At 32.6% G+C, this 16,834-nt stretch overlaps 1 protein-coding gene across 2 annotated transcripts in view; it reads right to left on the bottom strand.

The window, feature by feature from the left end:
• The window catches only part of LOC106461470 (transmembrane and TPR repeat-containing protein CG4050-like), a 132,681-nt gene that overhangs the window by 66,759 nt on the left and 49,088 nt on the right, over positions 1 to 16,834 (bottom strand). Inside the window, exons 2-4 of one of the 2 annotated variants that reach the window (XM_013921294.2) lie at positions 2,304 to 2,505; positions 1,403 to 1,539; positions 631 to 712 (exon numbers count right to left, since the gene is read on the bottom strand). In XM_013921294.2, the coding sequence (XP_013776748.2) occupies positions 631 to 712; positions 1,403 to 1,539; positions 2,304 to 2,495 (411 nt within the window). In that variant the 5' untranslated portion in view covers positions 2,496 to 2,505. Of the gene's footprint in view, positions 1 to 630; positions 713 to 1,402; positions 1,540 to 2,303; positions 2,523 to 16,834 lie in introns of both variants that reach the window. The other variant, XM_022388441.1, reaches the window with a different exon arrangement.

The following is a 16,834-nucleotide window of genomic DNA, read 5'->3' as shown; positions in this document are numbered from 1 at the left end:
CAAACTTTACTCGGGCAAACAATCATTTTTTCGATGAACTTTCTTTCTGGAAGCTCACATTCTATCTGTCATTCTTTATTTCTGTAATTCGTGTTTTAACTTGTCGTTGACTGAAGCTTTAAAATGGTTCTTTTTTAGGTAAATGTTTATGATGTATAACATTTTATACGACAGGTGAGAGATTCTCTTAGTTGATGTTAGCTCTTTTGTACGTCTACTGTTGATGAAAGTAAATGTTTGCCTAGATGTATAAATAAAAGATCAGTTTTACGTGTGAAATTTTCAGTCTATATCTTCCGTGCCAATTAAGCTTATACAAAATTTCTTTGTTAATCTACTTTTAAATATAATTACAATGTTAATTAAACTGCAACTAGATTTCCTAGACTCTGTATAGAAGGCGTTATAGTAAACACATCTTACTTGTGAAATTAGCTTATTTCAAAAACTCGCGTGTTGTAAATTATCACCACGGACACATCACGCACAGAAAAGTTGTGAGCGGTAAGTAACAAGAAATGAAACTCGGTGTATAGAATAGTAGGTAAATATTGTAGTTTCGATTATGAATGCAGCATGTGTATTTCATTTGAAACTTTAAAAAAATAGAAAATAACAATAATTACTTACTGCTTCTGTGTGAATCGGATGGACGGAAAACAAAATGGCGGCGACAAAGCTGACAACACGAGGCAAGAAGAGGAGGCACAATCTGTAATAAAAGTGTGTTTTAAATTGAACTTTGCATTTAACATTCTCTTACTGTTCAAACCTTAAGCAGATGTGATTTGTACTCCCACGTAATGAAAGCCTTCTAATAAATTATTTAGTTATTGTCACTTGCGGTATGTCCGGAACTACATATTTATTTGACATTTACCAATAAGAATGATCTACCTCTTATAATTATTAAAAAAAAAAGTTTAATAAGTTAGATAAAATATACCAGGTGTTGATGGTGTTTCTCAGCTTATGGATTCCTATTCGAATAGAACAGAACGCCTAGCAGGGATGTTCCGTGTGGTTGACTTGACTATTGTACACAGTAGTAGTAGCAAAAGTTGTACGTAAAGTCGTCTCGAGAATGAGACAAGACTGAAGGTCTGAGAATCTGACATAAGTCAACAAACGATTCACACAGCAAACAATACAGGAGCTAATAATTCATAACTTTCAACTTAATTTGAAGTATAATTAATCCCTAGCAAACAAATCACCATTTTTATTTCAACATTTAGAAACACGCCCATAAACGATTTGTGTAATATTTCGACACCAGAAGAACAAGGTTGTATGAAAAATGACGTAAATATGTTTCCTATAGAATACGATTAGGATAAAACTATCACAATAGTAGCGCCACGAAGGTCCAAGATTAGCATGAAACAAATAATGATATTACCTGTAATACAAGACGCATACTAAGGCATGAAGCAGAACATTGATCATGTGATAACCCAAAGGCTGTAGGCCATGGACGGCATAATTGAGTCGGAATGTGAAGACAGTGAATGGACGGTATGACTTGTGGCTTTGTTCCTGCTTGGCAGAGAAACATTTGTAATGAATAACAAAACTGACCAGTACTTTAACGCCAAAATATAATGAATGTCATTGGAAATTATTCATGCGTTTGTGATACAACATAATAAAGGGGAAGTAATAATAGATTTGTCCACAATTATAAGCAAACATACGTAAATCTTTAATGACATAGAACTTAAACCACTAACATTGATAACGGTGGTAACTGCTTTACAAAATATTTTGAGTGTTTTTATTCTCAATATGCAGTTGCAATACAGAATAAAAATACAGAATTTGACACTACGTATAATAAAGTTGAAATGCGAAAGCATTACAAAAAATGCTCCAAAATAACCTAAATGTACTCTAAAAAGTAAGTCATAATTATGTGCGTAAAATAATTAAATAAATGAAGATCTAAATGTTACAAGAATTTGATTACAAAGAGCACAATATAGTTTTATGCAATTTTATGTTAAAAAAGAAAGATAACGTCATTTTTAAAAGATTGATGCCCCCCCCCTAAAAAATGCATTATTTCTGAAATTATGTCTGGCAATCTGTACCTACCCCTCTATAAGGAATTTTTTTAAATTATTTTAATCGTATTTTTTGTGAACACAAGTACAGAAAACATAGGAAGTAAATATCCATATGCGACTGATATATGATATTGTTACGTCTTAAATAGAGGAACACGAAGATTACCTTGAAACGACAAATAAATTTATTATAAACTTACAGGAGGAAGACGAAAGAATTGATAAATTACAAACCTTCTGCAATGGAGTTCCCCAGAAATCATTAAGGAAAAGATTAAGCAATGAACTAGAAGGTCTCACATCGCGGTTCTCCTGAATGGCGGCCACGTCGTCAAACACGAGGTTACCCCCAAGGGAGGTGCTGTATACTGTTAAGGCTGTGGCTGCAACGGCTAGAGGATAAAATCTGTCTGGTTGTTTGCTCATGGTTGTAATACTGTGAAACAGAAAAGACTAGCAAAAGTAAATATGAACTTGTTTCTATAGATTCTAGTTTAATCATTTCTTAGCCAATTATAATCACTCAACAAAGTCATTTGTATTTCTTGGAAACAAAATGGAGATAACAAAAGTAATATTAAAATGTCGAAATTTGCTGATGCTTAAAAAATCAGTGACAGCCAGGAATTGGATACACCTAATTCTATTTTAAAATAATGCTATAATGATTTTCAGAGTGATTGGTCTAGAAATAAAGGAATGGTGCGCATTTATATTTCTTGGATAAGAAGAAAAGAAACAGGCATAGGAAATACAATGTCTCCCTCTCTATGGGGGAGACATAAAAACTCCATTTCCTTTTTACTGACTCAGTAAAAAAATAAAGGTTTATATTGTGAATCTAAGTCTGTAAGCCAGCGTTAATTAAGTTTAAGCGCTTTGAACTCGGCGTTCCATATATATATATGTATATGAACCACTATAATCCGGGTTCAGTTCATTTCAAACGTGAATTCAGTAAAAATACGTCACTTGCGCTCAATCGATTCATCCCCTTCTTTAGTTGACTCTCAACAGACATATTTTAACAAAAAACTACCAAATAAAAATAAATTGCAGAAAAAGTATATATATTTCTTCTGTAAGACACTTTGAATCCCACTGAGAAGTATATAAACGTATGAGAAAGGTAAATGACAATATATATATATATATATATATATATTAAGAGAAAGAAAATTGCAAACGTCAAGGATTTCTTATTGTTCAGTGCTGTAAAAGATTTATTGTGTTCAATATACCATTATTATATAGGAGGCGTAGTACTAGCGTTTGTGTTTTTTTTTATTTAGACCTCCACGAATGAAAATATTAAACTCTGTAATGTCAAAGAAACTAACTGTCCTTTTTCGTCTGACGAATTAGAAAACAGAGCGAAAAGAAACAATCACAACAAACTTCTGCCATACAACAAACTTCTGCCATAAGGATGAAATTCAATACGCCTTTTTTTTTAACATGGCGGCTAAAAACTTCATGTTTACAATAAGTGTGCTGCCATAAAAAAATTAATGCGATAAAGCAGGATAACGTGTAAAGGAATTCAGCTCATAAAACTTTAACAGTTGAATAATTTTAGCATAATAATTTATATATTCTTCCAAAGTACGGAAAGTACTTTTCAAGTTCTTTCTGGAAACTTTATTGTTATTTACCTTGTAACTTTCTATAAAAACGTTAATTTATGCTTCGTATTAAGTGAATCCTGTACAAAACACGCATTCCTGCCCCATTACAAGTTAAGAACTGTTTTTTATTATATATATATATATATATATCACTTACATTGTTAGAGTTAGAGAGAATCAAAGGGTTTTGTAATTGTTTTAAAATGTTATTGTTGTTCTAGCGCAAAGCTACACAATGTGCTACTTGTGCTCTATCCACCATAGATAATCGAACCCCGGTTATAGCGACGTAAGTCCGTAAACGTAGGGATGAGCCACGGGGAGACGTGTTTTAGAAAGCGAAGAATACCACATTGTATTTGTAATACAAAACATAAGCATTTCTTAATTCTGAAGGATAGGAAACACTGACTCGATAGGCTCTGAACTGTTATCTAAAACTATATAACTGTTCATATAATCAAGTGCTTTTATAAACTATGTACATTCATTATTTGTTTGTAATTAAGCACAAAGCTACACAATGGGCTTTCTGTACTCTGCCCACCACGGTTATCGAAACCCACCGAAGGAGTGTTCATACGTTTAGACTTTAAAAAAACAAACTAAAAATAATAATATAGTTGAAATTTATAAGTAGTCCTAAAAATTGAGTCAGTTACATTTACCGTATAATAGTTACTTTGATCGTTCTATTTTGTGTTTAAGTTTGAGTAAGCCATGCACTCGCTCTAGTATCAGATATAAATAAAATTTCAGGTTCATTTTGTTTGATTTACGATAGAAGGTTGACATACCAGTTCTTACTGAGAAAGCTGAATTTTGTTACTACGCTATAAATGTACACAAACAAGTAAGTCGTACGTATCTAAACGAGATACCAATAATTTCAGTAATATATTGGAAAAGCGTGTTTTACTTGTAGAGATCATTTGTTCTCGGTAAGAAAGTTGATCGCCGTGTTTTGAAGGAAAACTCTCAAATGCAAAGGGCTTTGTAAAGTTAATAGTAAATGATACCTTTACTTCAAATAAAATCAGAATCAAAGATCTCCGATGTCATCTCTCTAAAATGAAAACCAATTTTAGAAAATCTTCTGGTTAGTGATAAATATCAGTTTTTGTTACCTTGAGTGAGGCATGGGTTTGCCAAACTTACTGTAATTGAGTTTGTCAAAATGTTATTACACATGGGGTTAAAAGTCATTTCAAAAAGGAATTTCTACAGTGCAATGTCGTATATATTTTTTTATTTAAAGAAAAAAAAATCTCCATTATTGTCATAGGAATATGTTATAATGATAATCTTCTGATAAGGAAAGTTGCTTCAAATTTCAAGATCAAATCCCAGCAGTGTCATGATTATATTGAAGCCATTTCTTTTGAAAAAAAAGGCCCCTCTTTTCTGTGATAAAATACTCATGCTGATAAAAGTACATTATGACATGGCTTCCGGCCATGCGTCAATATATATATTGTCTTTGTTCAAAGAAAGGGAAACCTTGCTGAAATCAAAGCGATTCTATTTCCAGACATACATAAATCACCATTGAACTATTTTACTTTTGAATTATATATTTGAAAAAACTTAAGCAAAAAAGAAATTAAGACCATTTGATTTACACTAGAAAGCTTCAAAGAGGAAATCTTACTGGTTTTGACATTTAGTCTACTTTCATCAAGAATTAAGATTTTAGACTTGATCAAGAACCAGTATAATCATAGAACATAAGAGCGGCTGTGATGTGCAAACATATTATGTGTTTACTACTCCTTGTTTTATAAAAGAAATTTCAAAATTTTCTTTTATGCAGATGTATGTAATTGAACGTAGAACATTGGTCATGAAAGTAGCCAAGTTCTTTTCATCCTTTCGCCCACGATACCTTGTTCTGGGTCAATCGCCTAAGGTATCACCTGTGTCTTTTATTTTGGAAAAAAATATTGTAGAGCTGTACATAGTATGTAGAAGAAGACCGTGATATTTACCATTGGCAGGTAATATGACCCCTCGAAGATGTAACCTTCCATATATTTCGGTGGTAATTACCAATCGTCACGTGAGTAGCATTATTGTTATGCGTATATAATGCAATGTTTTCTCAGTCTGGAACAGCTTCAGCAACTTTTTAACGCTTCTCGAGAGAAACGCATTTTTGATACGTAGAGTATGCCTTCAGTAAAGGCATCGTTCTTTGTGAATTCACTACATCTGAATGTGTTTGTGACCTGAATAAAAATTGTTTGATTTTATCATACATTGTATCTTGATTCTTTCACTCTACAAGCTCATTCAGATCCAGAGAGTTCATTTTGCTCCGTGATACATTTTCTGTCGAATCTCCTGTTATTCAGCGGAACATACCTGATAACTTTTAGGGGAAATCAGTACATATGAAAATACCAAGCTGTTAGAGAAAGAGAGGTTTCATTTACATTATATAGATTAAAATATAACAGTCAAAACCTTTGGTGCATATTTTTTGTGACTTATTTAATCTTACGCACCCAAAAAATAGCTCTACTCAGCTAGCTCTCTTACATTTTCAAACACGTGTTAACAAAATTATTAAAAATGTTTTAGTTACGTTTGATATTTTAATCAATAAAGCCATTTAACATCGGCACTTATAATAAAAATGGCAACAAACAAATTTTGAGCTTTACAAGCCGATTGTCACAGAGCCCAAGAATCCTGTTGAGACAAATTAAGTGAGGCGAGTTCCGTTATTCGAGATGCAGCTTAGTTAAAGTATATGTCCGGTTAGGACGTGTCTGGAGTCAACTCCTGCTGAATTTATTGTAGTTGTTGCTATTTCTTGTTTTTATATTTTCTCTTAACTCTTTAAGTTACGTGTGGTGCACGTTTTATTACTGATCCTAGAAACTAGCTTTGGAAAGTTTTCGTCGTTGGATGTAATGGCACTTCTACTTTTTGTGTTCAAGTAGGCCACATATCTCACCTCACATCCATGAGCCTGAATACGTCTGTAAGCAGTGTAATTTGCAAGAGATATTTGCAGTATACTCTCATCGGGGTGTTACGAGATGGCTTGTGTTTCATCAACACATATAAAATTAGCTGTTGAAGGTGGTTAAAAACGATGTATTTAGGTATCTTCGTGTATATTTGTGTAAAATAAAAAAAACAAAAACTTTTAAATGTGTTAAAAAAGTCTAGTTCGAAAATGTTCTTATTAACTGAAATAAAAGTGTCTATAAGAGCATGTTTAATGCTGTGAAGTATAATGGGTTTATTACAAAATCTAAACCCGTCAAAGGGGTTATGAGGCAAAGATTGGCTGGTAATTCCTGTTTCACCCTGTAGAAAAGCTAAGTTCTAGGGGTAATAACATTGTCTACATTAGAATTATAATTTTTTAAGTTATTACTAGTTATTAATAATACTTATAAAAGCGGATAATCCGTTTGAAGCTATGTCACCTCACTAAAACTGGTTGACACCATTGTTTTGGTTTTTTTTTAGTTATCATCTAATAAAAAAGTAGCAGAAGAAAGAACAAGAAATTCAAACTTTCTTGCTATGATATTTTTAGATATCCCCAGAACTTGTGACTCAGTCATTACATAGATATTGTTATACATTGTTTAGTATTGTAAGGTTCTAATAACCTATTGGGGAGATATTTAAAATACCATTTCGATTAACAATCCGAGCCATCCTTACCAGTCACGAGTATCATTCACTTTCTGAAACTAAGCTTGGCTCCTGATGTACTAACTTATTGAGGGCATTGCAAGATGATTAGGTGGACTACATTTTGTCGCACATTTCTAGTTTCCGAGTAGGTTAACTCGATTGTGTTTTATAATTTTACTGGCTACACTATAGGTGCTTGGCTCCTGATGTACTAACTTATTGAAGGCATTGCAAGATGATTAGGTGGACTACATTTTGTCGCACATTTCTAGTTTCCGAGTAGGTTAACTCGATTGTGTTTTATAATTTTACTGGCTACACTATAGGTGCTTCTGTAACAAGAAATTGTCAATGGCTTGAAGTTTCATAGAAACATATTTGTCGATCAACAGAAAGAATATAAATTTAGTTGAATTACGTCAAAGGTGTTTAAAAGTAAAGAGTTATAGTAAGTTTTTATTTTCCTTAGGTAATCAATACGGCAAGTTTTTTGTTTTTTACAAAAGATATCAGAGTGCAGCTAAATCATACGTACAAAGCAAAGATTAAACACATATTAACTTTGGGTATCCAAGGGTTAATAGTAAGGATCATACTTAAGTTTTTTTGTATGTATTAATTAAGTTGAGTTTAGATTGGTGAATAAAATCAAAAGTTGGAGATATCATAATACATCTTGGTTTTTAAAGTAAATGTATAATATCTATATATGTATCCCCCTGTTATATGCATTATGTAATTATAAGCTATCTTTTAGGAAATGTGGACATTTCAGATTAATAAAAAATAAAATAAACATGGATTCGTATTGCATTCACTCCCATTTCGCACTTTTCCATAAAAAGTCAAAGGTGACATTCTAATCACTGCGGTAAATGTTTATATCTAAAAATAAACTGAATTAAATATTATAAATTAATCGTGTACGATGTCGAAACTGCTAAAACATAAGTACAAGTTTATTTATTGGTTATAGTGAAATATCACAGTTTATCAGACCATGATTCATAGCGAACCTTTTATTAAACAGCGAAAGGGCCCAGAAATGAAAAGATCGCTAGTTTATTAATTATTCACTATATTCTGTATTCACCACATCAAATAATTATCGACTTGACGAAATACCTCATTATCTATTTATATCTCAAAATAATTTTTTGATTCATTAAACTGTACATCTAATAAACTCTTTAGGTAATTATTCATTTTACCAAATATTTTCTGGATTCCATTATATGCTCTCGCTTTAATTACTAATAACTTGTTGGGAAAGGTAATGTAGTAATAAAATTAGGGAATTATACCTTGCTTGAATGTAAATTTAGTTACCAAATTTGCTGGTTAAAACAGTGCATATCTCAGATCAACTTATGCACACTATGATTTTCTAGTTTGGTTTATTTGTTTGTTTGTAATTATGCACTTTGAGCATATAAATTAAACTGCATCACATTATTTTAAGGACAGAAACATTTCTTAATAATTCATTCCCCTTTCGAAAATTTAAGAAGTAACAAAGCTTAATGAGGACACTAACTATTTCCGTTAATACGAAAGGAGATTAAAGAATGAAGTTTGTTTGTTTGTTTGAAATTAAGCACAAAGCTACATAATGGGCTATCTGTGCTCTGCCCACCACGGGTATCGAAACCCGGTTTCTATCGGTGTAAGTCCGCAGACATACCGCTGTACCACTGGGGGGGGGGGCAGTTTGGTTTAAAATACCTAATGATGTCCAGTCTTCGTAGATTTCACCGTTAACAGTTATTATAATTTCGTCGCTCTTGAAACAACTGATTGATTCAAATTCCCACGAGTTTACAAAAAAATATTATTTTTACTTTAGAATTTATGTCGTTTAAGGCTTCAGATAATAATATCTTTTTAATTAAGACACGAGAAGTAATCGTGAACGAAACTGTTTGGATAATTACCGAAAATACATTCAAACTTCACGTGGTTATAAAACTACGAGCAAATATCTGATCGCGTTGATTACTGCCATGTTTTAAATGAGATGTACGTTAATCTTATTATCATAATAAGTACTTTCTTTTTACATTACCTAATATCTATACGCTTTATGATTAGAGGATTAAGATAAACAGAAGACCGTTTCACATTTTAACACTGTCCAGTACAATTTCCGGAAACTGAATATACAATTAACTCCATTTATAACCAAAGCTTCCTACTACAATTTTAACCAGTAGTCGGTAGTCGTATTATAGATACAGTATAGAGTATGCTTTGGTCATGCAGGGTTTGATTGTTACCTGAGTGATAATTATGTTCAGAAATCCCTCTTTTCTTCTGCACAGCCGATGAATCATCTGAAACACGCAAATAGTTTACGTCGTATGTCCAGTATTAACGTAATGCCAAGCTTAGTTTTGTTAATGCCCGCATCGAGTCCATAATATTTTATGTAGTTTATAATGTATACTAGACAAACAATAACTTATTAAACTCACGAAGATATATGTCTGTATTGCACACTACTTGTTACATGCGGAATTACCCCCAGAATATGGAACCCAAACAACCTTTGCCTTGGAAACTTTAGCGCTTCTGATGCTATTAAGATCTATTTTCTACTTCTTTTTAAGGCTTATTTACCTTAACCATAATCACACTAACTTTGTATTTTAACGTTCATGGTAGCCAGTGTTGCGTCGGATATGTGCAAGTTTGAGTAATAACTTAGAATGTTATTATGTATAGTTTGGTACTTGATTCTCTTTTAATTTTTATGATGAATTAACCTGTTAATATATATTTTCTTAATTGTTTTTAGCATGATGTATTAATTTGAAAGCGTAATTAGCATGGTAAATAACTGCAATTAAATCTGGAACTACTTATTATGTAAAGCATACCATGTGCTGGGTAGTTTTCAATTATGTTCTTGTCTTATATATTTAGGAAGGGATGATTTTAATCTTCTTTTTTATGGTCTATTAATTTATTAGTATATTACATGTATGTTAGAACTATTTATTTTAGTATAGTGTATTATTTGATAATGTAGTTTTGATCCTTGATTTTCTAATATTTGTGCCTTCCAATTGGTACTTTTCATTACGTCCCATTAAAATATCAATAAATTATTTTCATTATAACATTAAAATACTGATAATAAATTTTGAAACTAAGCAGAAATATAAGTCAGAAAAATTTGAAAAATAATTTCTTTACATTTAGAAACCGAACGAAATATAAGATGAAGAGCATGTAATTTGTATTTTTTCCTTCAAACTTAAATTTAAGATTATCAGCTGTCTTTTGAGCAGTTACAATAACAAGTTTCAAAACAGAAAACTTGATGTGATAGTAATTAATCTTTTCATAGAATTAAAACTCGAAGAAATGGATTAGCTCTGTCATCGTTTAATAATATAAAGCATGTAATCTTAGAAAATAAGAGTTGATAATAATGATAATAAGGAATCTCATTAAACAGGATAAAATAGTTATACTGTAACCAAATAATGGTAATGGTGTCGTTCGTTTGAATAAACTTTATTTCAAAAATTAATAATATTTTGAATGGTAATACAAAGTCTATTATGTTAGAAAATGATCCTACGAAGACCAAAGAAACAAAATCACATGATTACTTATTCATATATTGAAATAAAGAGTTTGAATCTTTAGCAAATGCTTCATGATCTGTATCATTAGAAACATGATCTGCTGTTAAAAATACCTGTAAAATAATGGTATAACTAGCTATAAATAACAGTTACATTCACTGCTTAGGATACTCCCTGTAAAATTTTTAACTCATTTTGTATTTACCAAATGATATAAGATAAATATATATGTTAGCCAGGCCCTCAGTCCATTCCAAACCTTAAAGTTTAAATCTCTGATGGTTGAGCATGCATACAGGTTCGAAGTTTACAGCTAAGACTTACTGTTTTTCTGAGATGAGAGCAACGAATTCCGAACTGTAAAAACAGTGCTACAAAATATCTTGTTTTTAATTCAAATAGTGTTATGGGAAAACTTTTATGAATAAACATTTTTGTCAAAGTAAGAAGAATTGTGAATTTTTAATTTCAAGTCTTTCGGCCAAAGGACAGAGCAGATTTTTTTCTTGAAATACTAGATAAAATATGTTAAAACACTGCAACCTGTCTCGAACCAAAAGGAAATAAAAAGTCTTTACGTTAATTACAATTAATAATTCCATATTAACTGCTCCATTGAGTTAGCTGTTTTATTTTAACCAATGAATACATCACACAGATGCGATGATAAAATTGTATTAATTTTTTTCTTAAACGGAATTATGGTGAATCTTGTCGTTAGCAGCATCTTTGAGCTCAGAGTGTCATTTTTATAAAGGTATGCTAAGAAACAGATGAGAGAGCAGACTAATTGTTCTCAAGCACAAGTTATTGAAACTAGGATTTCTGATGTCTTAAAGTGGCATATTTATAGTAATGAGCTGAATTATCATTTAATTTATGGCTAGATAAAAATATTTCCATACTGTATCACCAGCAGCAACACAACCATTTCTGCTTTTATTTTAAAGCATATTTACCCGGACTTATTCATCTTAATAGTATGTAGCCACGCCATTCCATAAAATCCATTTTCTGAAGAATGTTTAGTCTGCAGAGAGTTTTGCTATAGTGGGCTTAGTTATTTTTACAGAAGCCATACCACTGATGTTTTCTTCGTATAGTGTGATTAATTATGAAAATCCATCAAGATGTGCAGCATCGCTTGACTTTATTCACATAAATATTTTTTTATGTATACACGTACTTTGGGTAGCAAAAAGTTTTTTATTCATAACTCATTCTTGATTTGACTGATTGAGTAATAACTAAAATCTTTTGACTGCTGTAAAAAAACCCAAGTTTTCAGGATTTTTAAAATACAGTCTGTTCTATATTTATGTTATTGTCTACATGCATGGAGTAGTTATTGAATAAATCCCTAAGTAGTAACAGATGAGGTAGCGTATGATCGGACAAACATGTACAAGTGGTTTATTCTGGTCTGTATAAGCTGTTTTGATAATTTATTCGTCAAACACACATACACACCTGTTTTGTATAAAAGGGTTGCTTTTGGTCTAATTTTTTTCGAAACAAATCAACGCTTCGTTCAGACAGTTTCTCTACAGAGTCAAGTCTCGTCATGTGCCAGAAGTTATAGGGCGTCAAATTGTTCAACTATCCAGAAATGGTATGAATCAAACGAACATTACCAGAACAGTAGGGTACCCAAAGTGTACTGTATCCAGAATTCTGAAACATCATTGGACTACAGGAAACATTGTTCCAGGAAAGTCTATGGATAGGGCCGAAAAACTACTGCCCCGAAATGACCGTGTTTTGATCAGGTTAACACGCCAAGGTTTTGTAACACTTTACTACAGAAATGGCATGAATACATTTATTCCAGGGTATGCAAAAGAACAGTTAATAGGAGACTGACCAAACAAGGTTATTTTGCAATAAGGACTATCTGAAAATCGATATTAACCAGATTTCCCCGCCGTTACCTTGTTACTTGGGCAAGACAGCATGTCAACTTATAGTTAGGACACTGGCGAAGTGTCATCTTATCAGATGAGTTCTGTTTTCGGCTTATTAAAGCTGATGGTAAAATTCGTGTTAGTCGTTTGCCTGGAAAACAGAAGAGGGAAGACTTTTTCCCACACGAAACACACAGTAGGTAGTGCAGTACATGTTTGGGTAGCTATTCATCATGGTGGAAAAATTGCTTTTATATCCTCTAGGGAAATGTAAATGGTGCTTCATACAAGCATCACAAGGAGACCATTTCGCCATATCTAGGGCAAAGTTTGGCAATAACTTTGTGTTCGAGGATGACAATGCTACTGCCTACAGTGCGCGTATTGTACAGGATTATCTCGACCAGGAGAACATTACAAGATTGTCCATGCCCAGCAAAATCTCCAGATTGTTATCCCATTGGGAACTATTGGGCAGAACTCAGCCAGAAAATTGCTCACCACGACCCTAAACCAGCTACTGTAGCCGAGTTGCAACGCCTTCTAGTGACAAGTTGGGATTAAATTACGGTGGATTACATCAATAACCTCATCGACAGTATGCCTTCACCTTCCGAAAGTTATTAGTGTACGAGGAGGACAAACCAAGTGCTGAATGTTTAATATGAACTGATATAAGATTACAGACGCTATTTATAATAATTTAATGTTATATTTTGTTATGTTATGTTTGTTTTGGCAAGGTTTCGTCGTGATAGGTGAAATGCTGAATTACACATCTTTTTATAGGTGTCTGATAAAATTGTTTGCTGTTCTAATAAATCTTTCATGATATCCATAGAACCTGTCTAATTATACAAATTACATATATGGATGTTTAATTAGCATGCATTTCTCAGTTTGACATCCCTAAGTGCATTCTATCTTAATGATAATGATTTTATTTGTCACAAAATATGCAGAATTTTGGCCAAGACTGTAGTAGTAAAGCGAGACTATATGACGGTTTCTGAATTCTTGTGATTCTGTGGGCATATAGTGTTTTGTAATTATAGGCTAAAGATTACATACTGTTATTCCTAGTGAGTAAGTAATATTGTATGATTTGATGAGAATGTCTATTTACATATGTTTTATGCATATCAAACTTTGTTGAAGGAAAGCTATCCTTCAAAAGCATTTTCTGATAAGCATTAAAACGTATGAAGAATCCAAATATTTATATAACATTAAACAAAATAGAGGTACATTATTTTAGTAACTAATTAGCCAAATGTTAATATCTTTCCTGTGTTAAAGTTTTCTTTGCTGCTACTCCATAGACTTCAAATAAAATTTGTTAGAAGATGTAGTTTTATGATACGAACAAACTTTCATTTATTTGGGTTTTGTAGCACTTTGCATGTATAGTTTGTTTGTTTGCTTTAGAGCAAACCCACATTGGACTATCTGCTGCGTCCACCGTAGGGAGTCGAACCCTGGATTTTAGCGCTGTAAACCCGTAATATTACCGTTATCTCACTGGTGGACTGCATATATAAACATTTTATTAAAATGTTAAATATATATTCTAATATTTGTTTGTTTGTTTATTTTTGTAGTTATGCACAAAGCTACACAATGGGTTATCTACGCTCTGCCCACAGCAGGTATCGACATTTTTAATATCTACACACTGTTTCATTATAAATTAACATGACATTTTTACATGTATGTTGCTTTTCACAATCTTAATTTCTACAGAAATTTTCCGATCTTCATCGTTTCATTTAATGATATTTGGTACATCAGACACACACATTTTACGTTTATAGTTCGTGTAAATTTAAGCTGAGGAAACATATCAAGTGATTAATACATCCTAAGGTTATAAATGTTGTAAATTATTTAATAAATGCACATAGTATGCAAGATTTGTAATGTAAAATAATCCTCTAAAACATTATATGCTAATGACCAAAAATACAGGGTATTTTAACAATATATATATATTGTTAAACAGATAAATAAGAACAATAATCAGTTTGGTGTTAAATATCATTATCCTAACAAGTATAAAAGCCCGTCAAAAATGATGGAAAACCTAAGCCTACCGAATTTGAATCTTCCAGTATGCATTTGCAGCTTTGCCGCCCGTAAATAGACATAAGAAAAAATAAAGGGCCTTCTAGCTTCGGAAAACCAAAGTCTATCATGAGCAATATCTACTTTACCTAAAGAGTGTAAACATGCTACATATTGGTGCCTTTGGATAAAAGATTAAAACACACGATGACCATGTGATTGCATACACATCTTTTCTTCTTCTGAGCAAAAGTATTCTCATACCTACAGTTAATTGGCATTTTCAGTCTGTTTTAAAAAAAAAGGCTTTTTCATAATAATTCCCATCATAGATTTGCACTAATGTTAGATACATTTTTCACAAGAGTCTTCCCGGGTTTTCTATTCGGATCCTAGCTAGCTTGACGTCATAATGATGTGGATGATGTGGTGTCACACACATAACGCCATGCCCAATCTGATCCTGGGAACTCCCTCCTTGACAGGCTTTTATATAGCAGAAAAGTGCCGAATTTTAGGAGCTTTTTACGCCTATGTTAGCGATTAAATTAAACTAAGATAGGAACGAGTAATCAAAAGAGGAAGCATTACAAGAGAAAAAGTGGAATTGGACTTGTGTAACTCACGAAATTAGGAGAAATCGAGGGTCACCGACCGATACTTGGTTTTTATGAATATTGATTCTGATAAGTAGCGACATAAATAACGTTGATAAAGATTTAGCTCACAGCGAAACGCGTCTTGTTCAAGCAATTTGCTAATATAAATAGCGTTTCAATCACTACTATATCTGTTAAATCCCAGCCAGAGAAGAAAATTTGGTATTGAGCGTAAGGCCAAGTCGGCATTGGATGCAACAGATTTGGCATGTTTAATATATTATCATAAACTATTTTCTTTCACCCATAATTTCTTATAATTGTAACTATTCGATAATTTACTATGTGGATAGATATTTTCAGTTTTGAAATGTACTACTTACATCATGATATGACTTTCCCAGCATAGCCGAAACTACTGTGGTAGCCTTGGTATGTAGGTGTATTTGTATAAATTCACGAACACATTGAGCTGATAGTTTTAGAATTACAGACCTAGCATTAAATAGCTTTCTTTGTTGGCAAATGTATATGTGTAATTATTCTAAGATCGTTTATGGTTAATCCTACAATTATAACGGTAATGTCATTGCACTACAGTCACTGATACCGATTGTATTAAAATGTTGTTAAATCCTCGAGTTAGCAAGACATAACGTGTTGTCTTAATTTCAAACTACATCGACCTTTGGAGAAGATTATATAACAAATGGATATATGTGTGTATTTTAGTTTTTATGGTTTTATCAATTAATTCCTCAAAAGTATGATTGCATACACCGTAAGTATGAGTATGTGCAGCTACAAAAGACCCAATAAAATCCATAAAAAAAGACATAATGACACAAGGTCTAAATAATAAATAAGTTTGTTTGTTATGAATTTCGCGCAAAGCTACACGAGGGCCATCTGCGCTAGCGTCCCTAATTTAGCAGCGTAAGACTAGAGGGAAGGAAGCTAGTCATCACCACCCACTGCCAACTCTTGGGTTACTCTTTTACCAACGAATAGTAGGATCGACCGTCACATTATGACACCCCCACGGCTGAAAGGGCGAGCATGTTTGGTGTGACGGATATTCGAACCCGCGACCCACAGATTGCGAGTCGAGCACCCTACTCACCTGGCCATGCCGGGCTAAAATAAATAAGTATGTATATTCCTTAACTTGTTTTGTTTGTTTATAGTTGTGTACAAAGCTTTACAATGGGCTATTTGCACTGTGCCCGCCACGGGTATCGAAACACGGTTTTTAGTGCTATAAGTCCGCAGGAAGTAACAGCAAAATATTTAGGAAAGATGGAGATAGAAAAA

The sequence above is a fragment of the Limulus polyphemus genome, unplaced genomic scaffold (genome assembly GCF_000517525.1).
Source record: "Limulus polyphemus unplaced genomic scaffold, Limulus_polyphemus-2.1.2 Scaffold966, whole genome shotgun sequence".
Taxonomy (NCBI): Eukaryota; Metazoa; Arthropoda; class Merostomata; order Xiphosura; family Limulidae; genus Limulus; species Limulus polyphemus.
The sequence above is the reverse complement of the archived record's forward strand: the minus strand, read 5'-3'. Positions and strand labels throughout refer to the sequence as shown.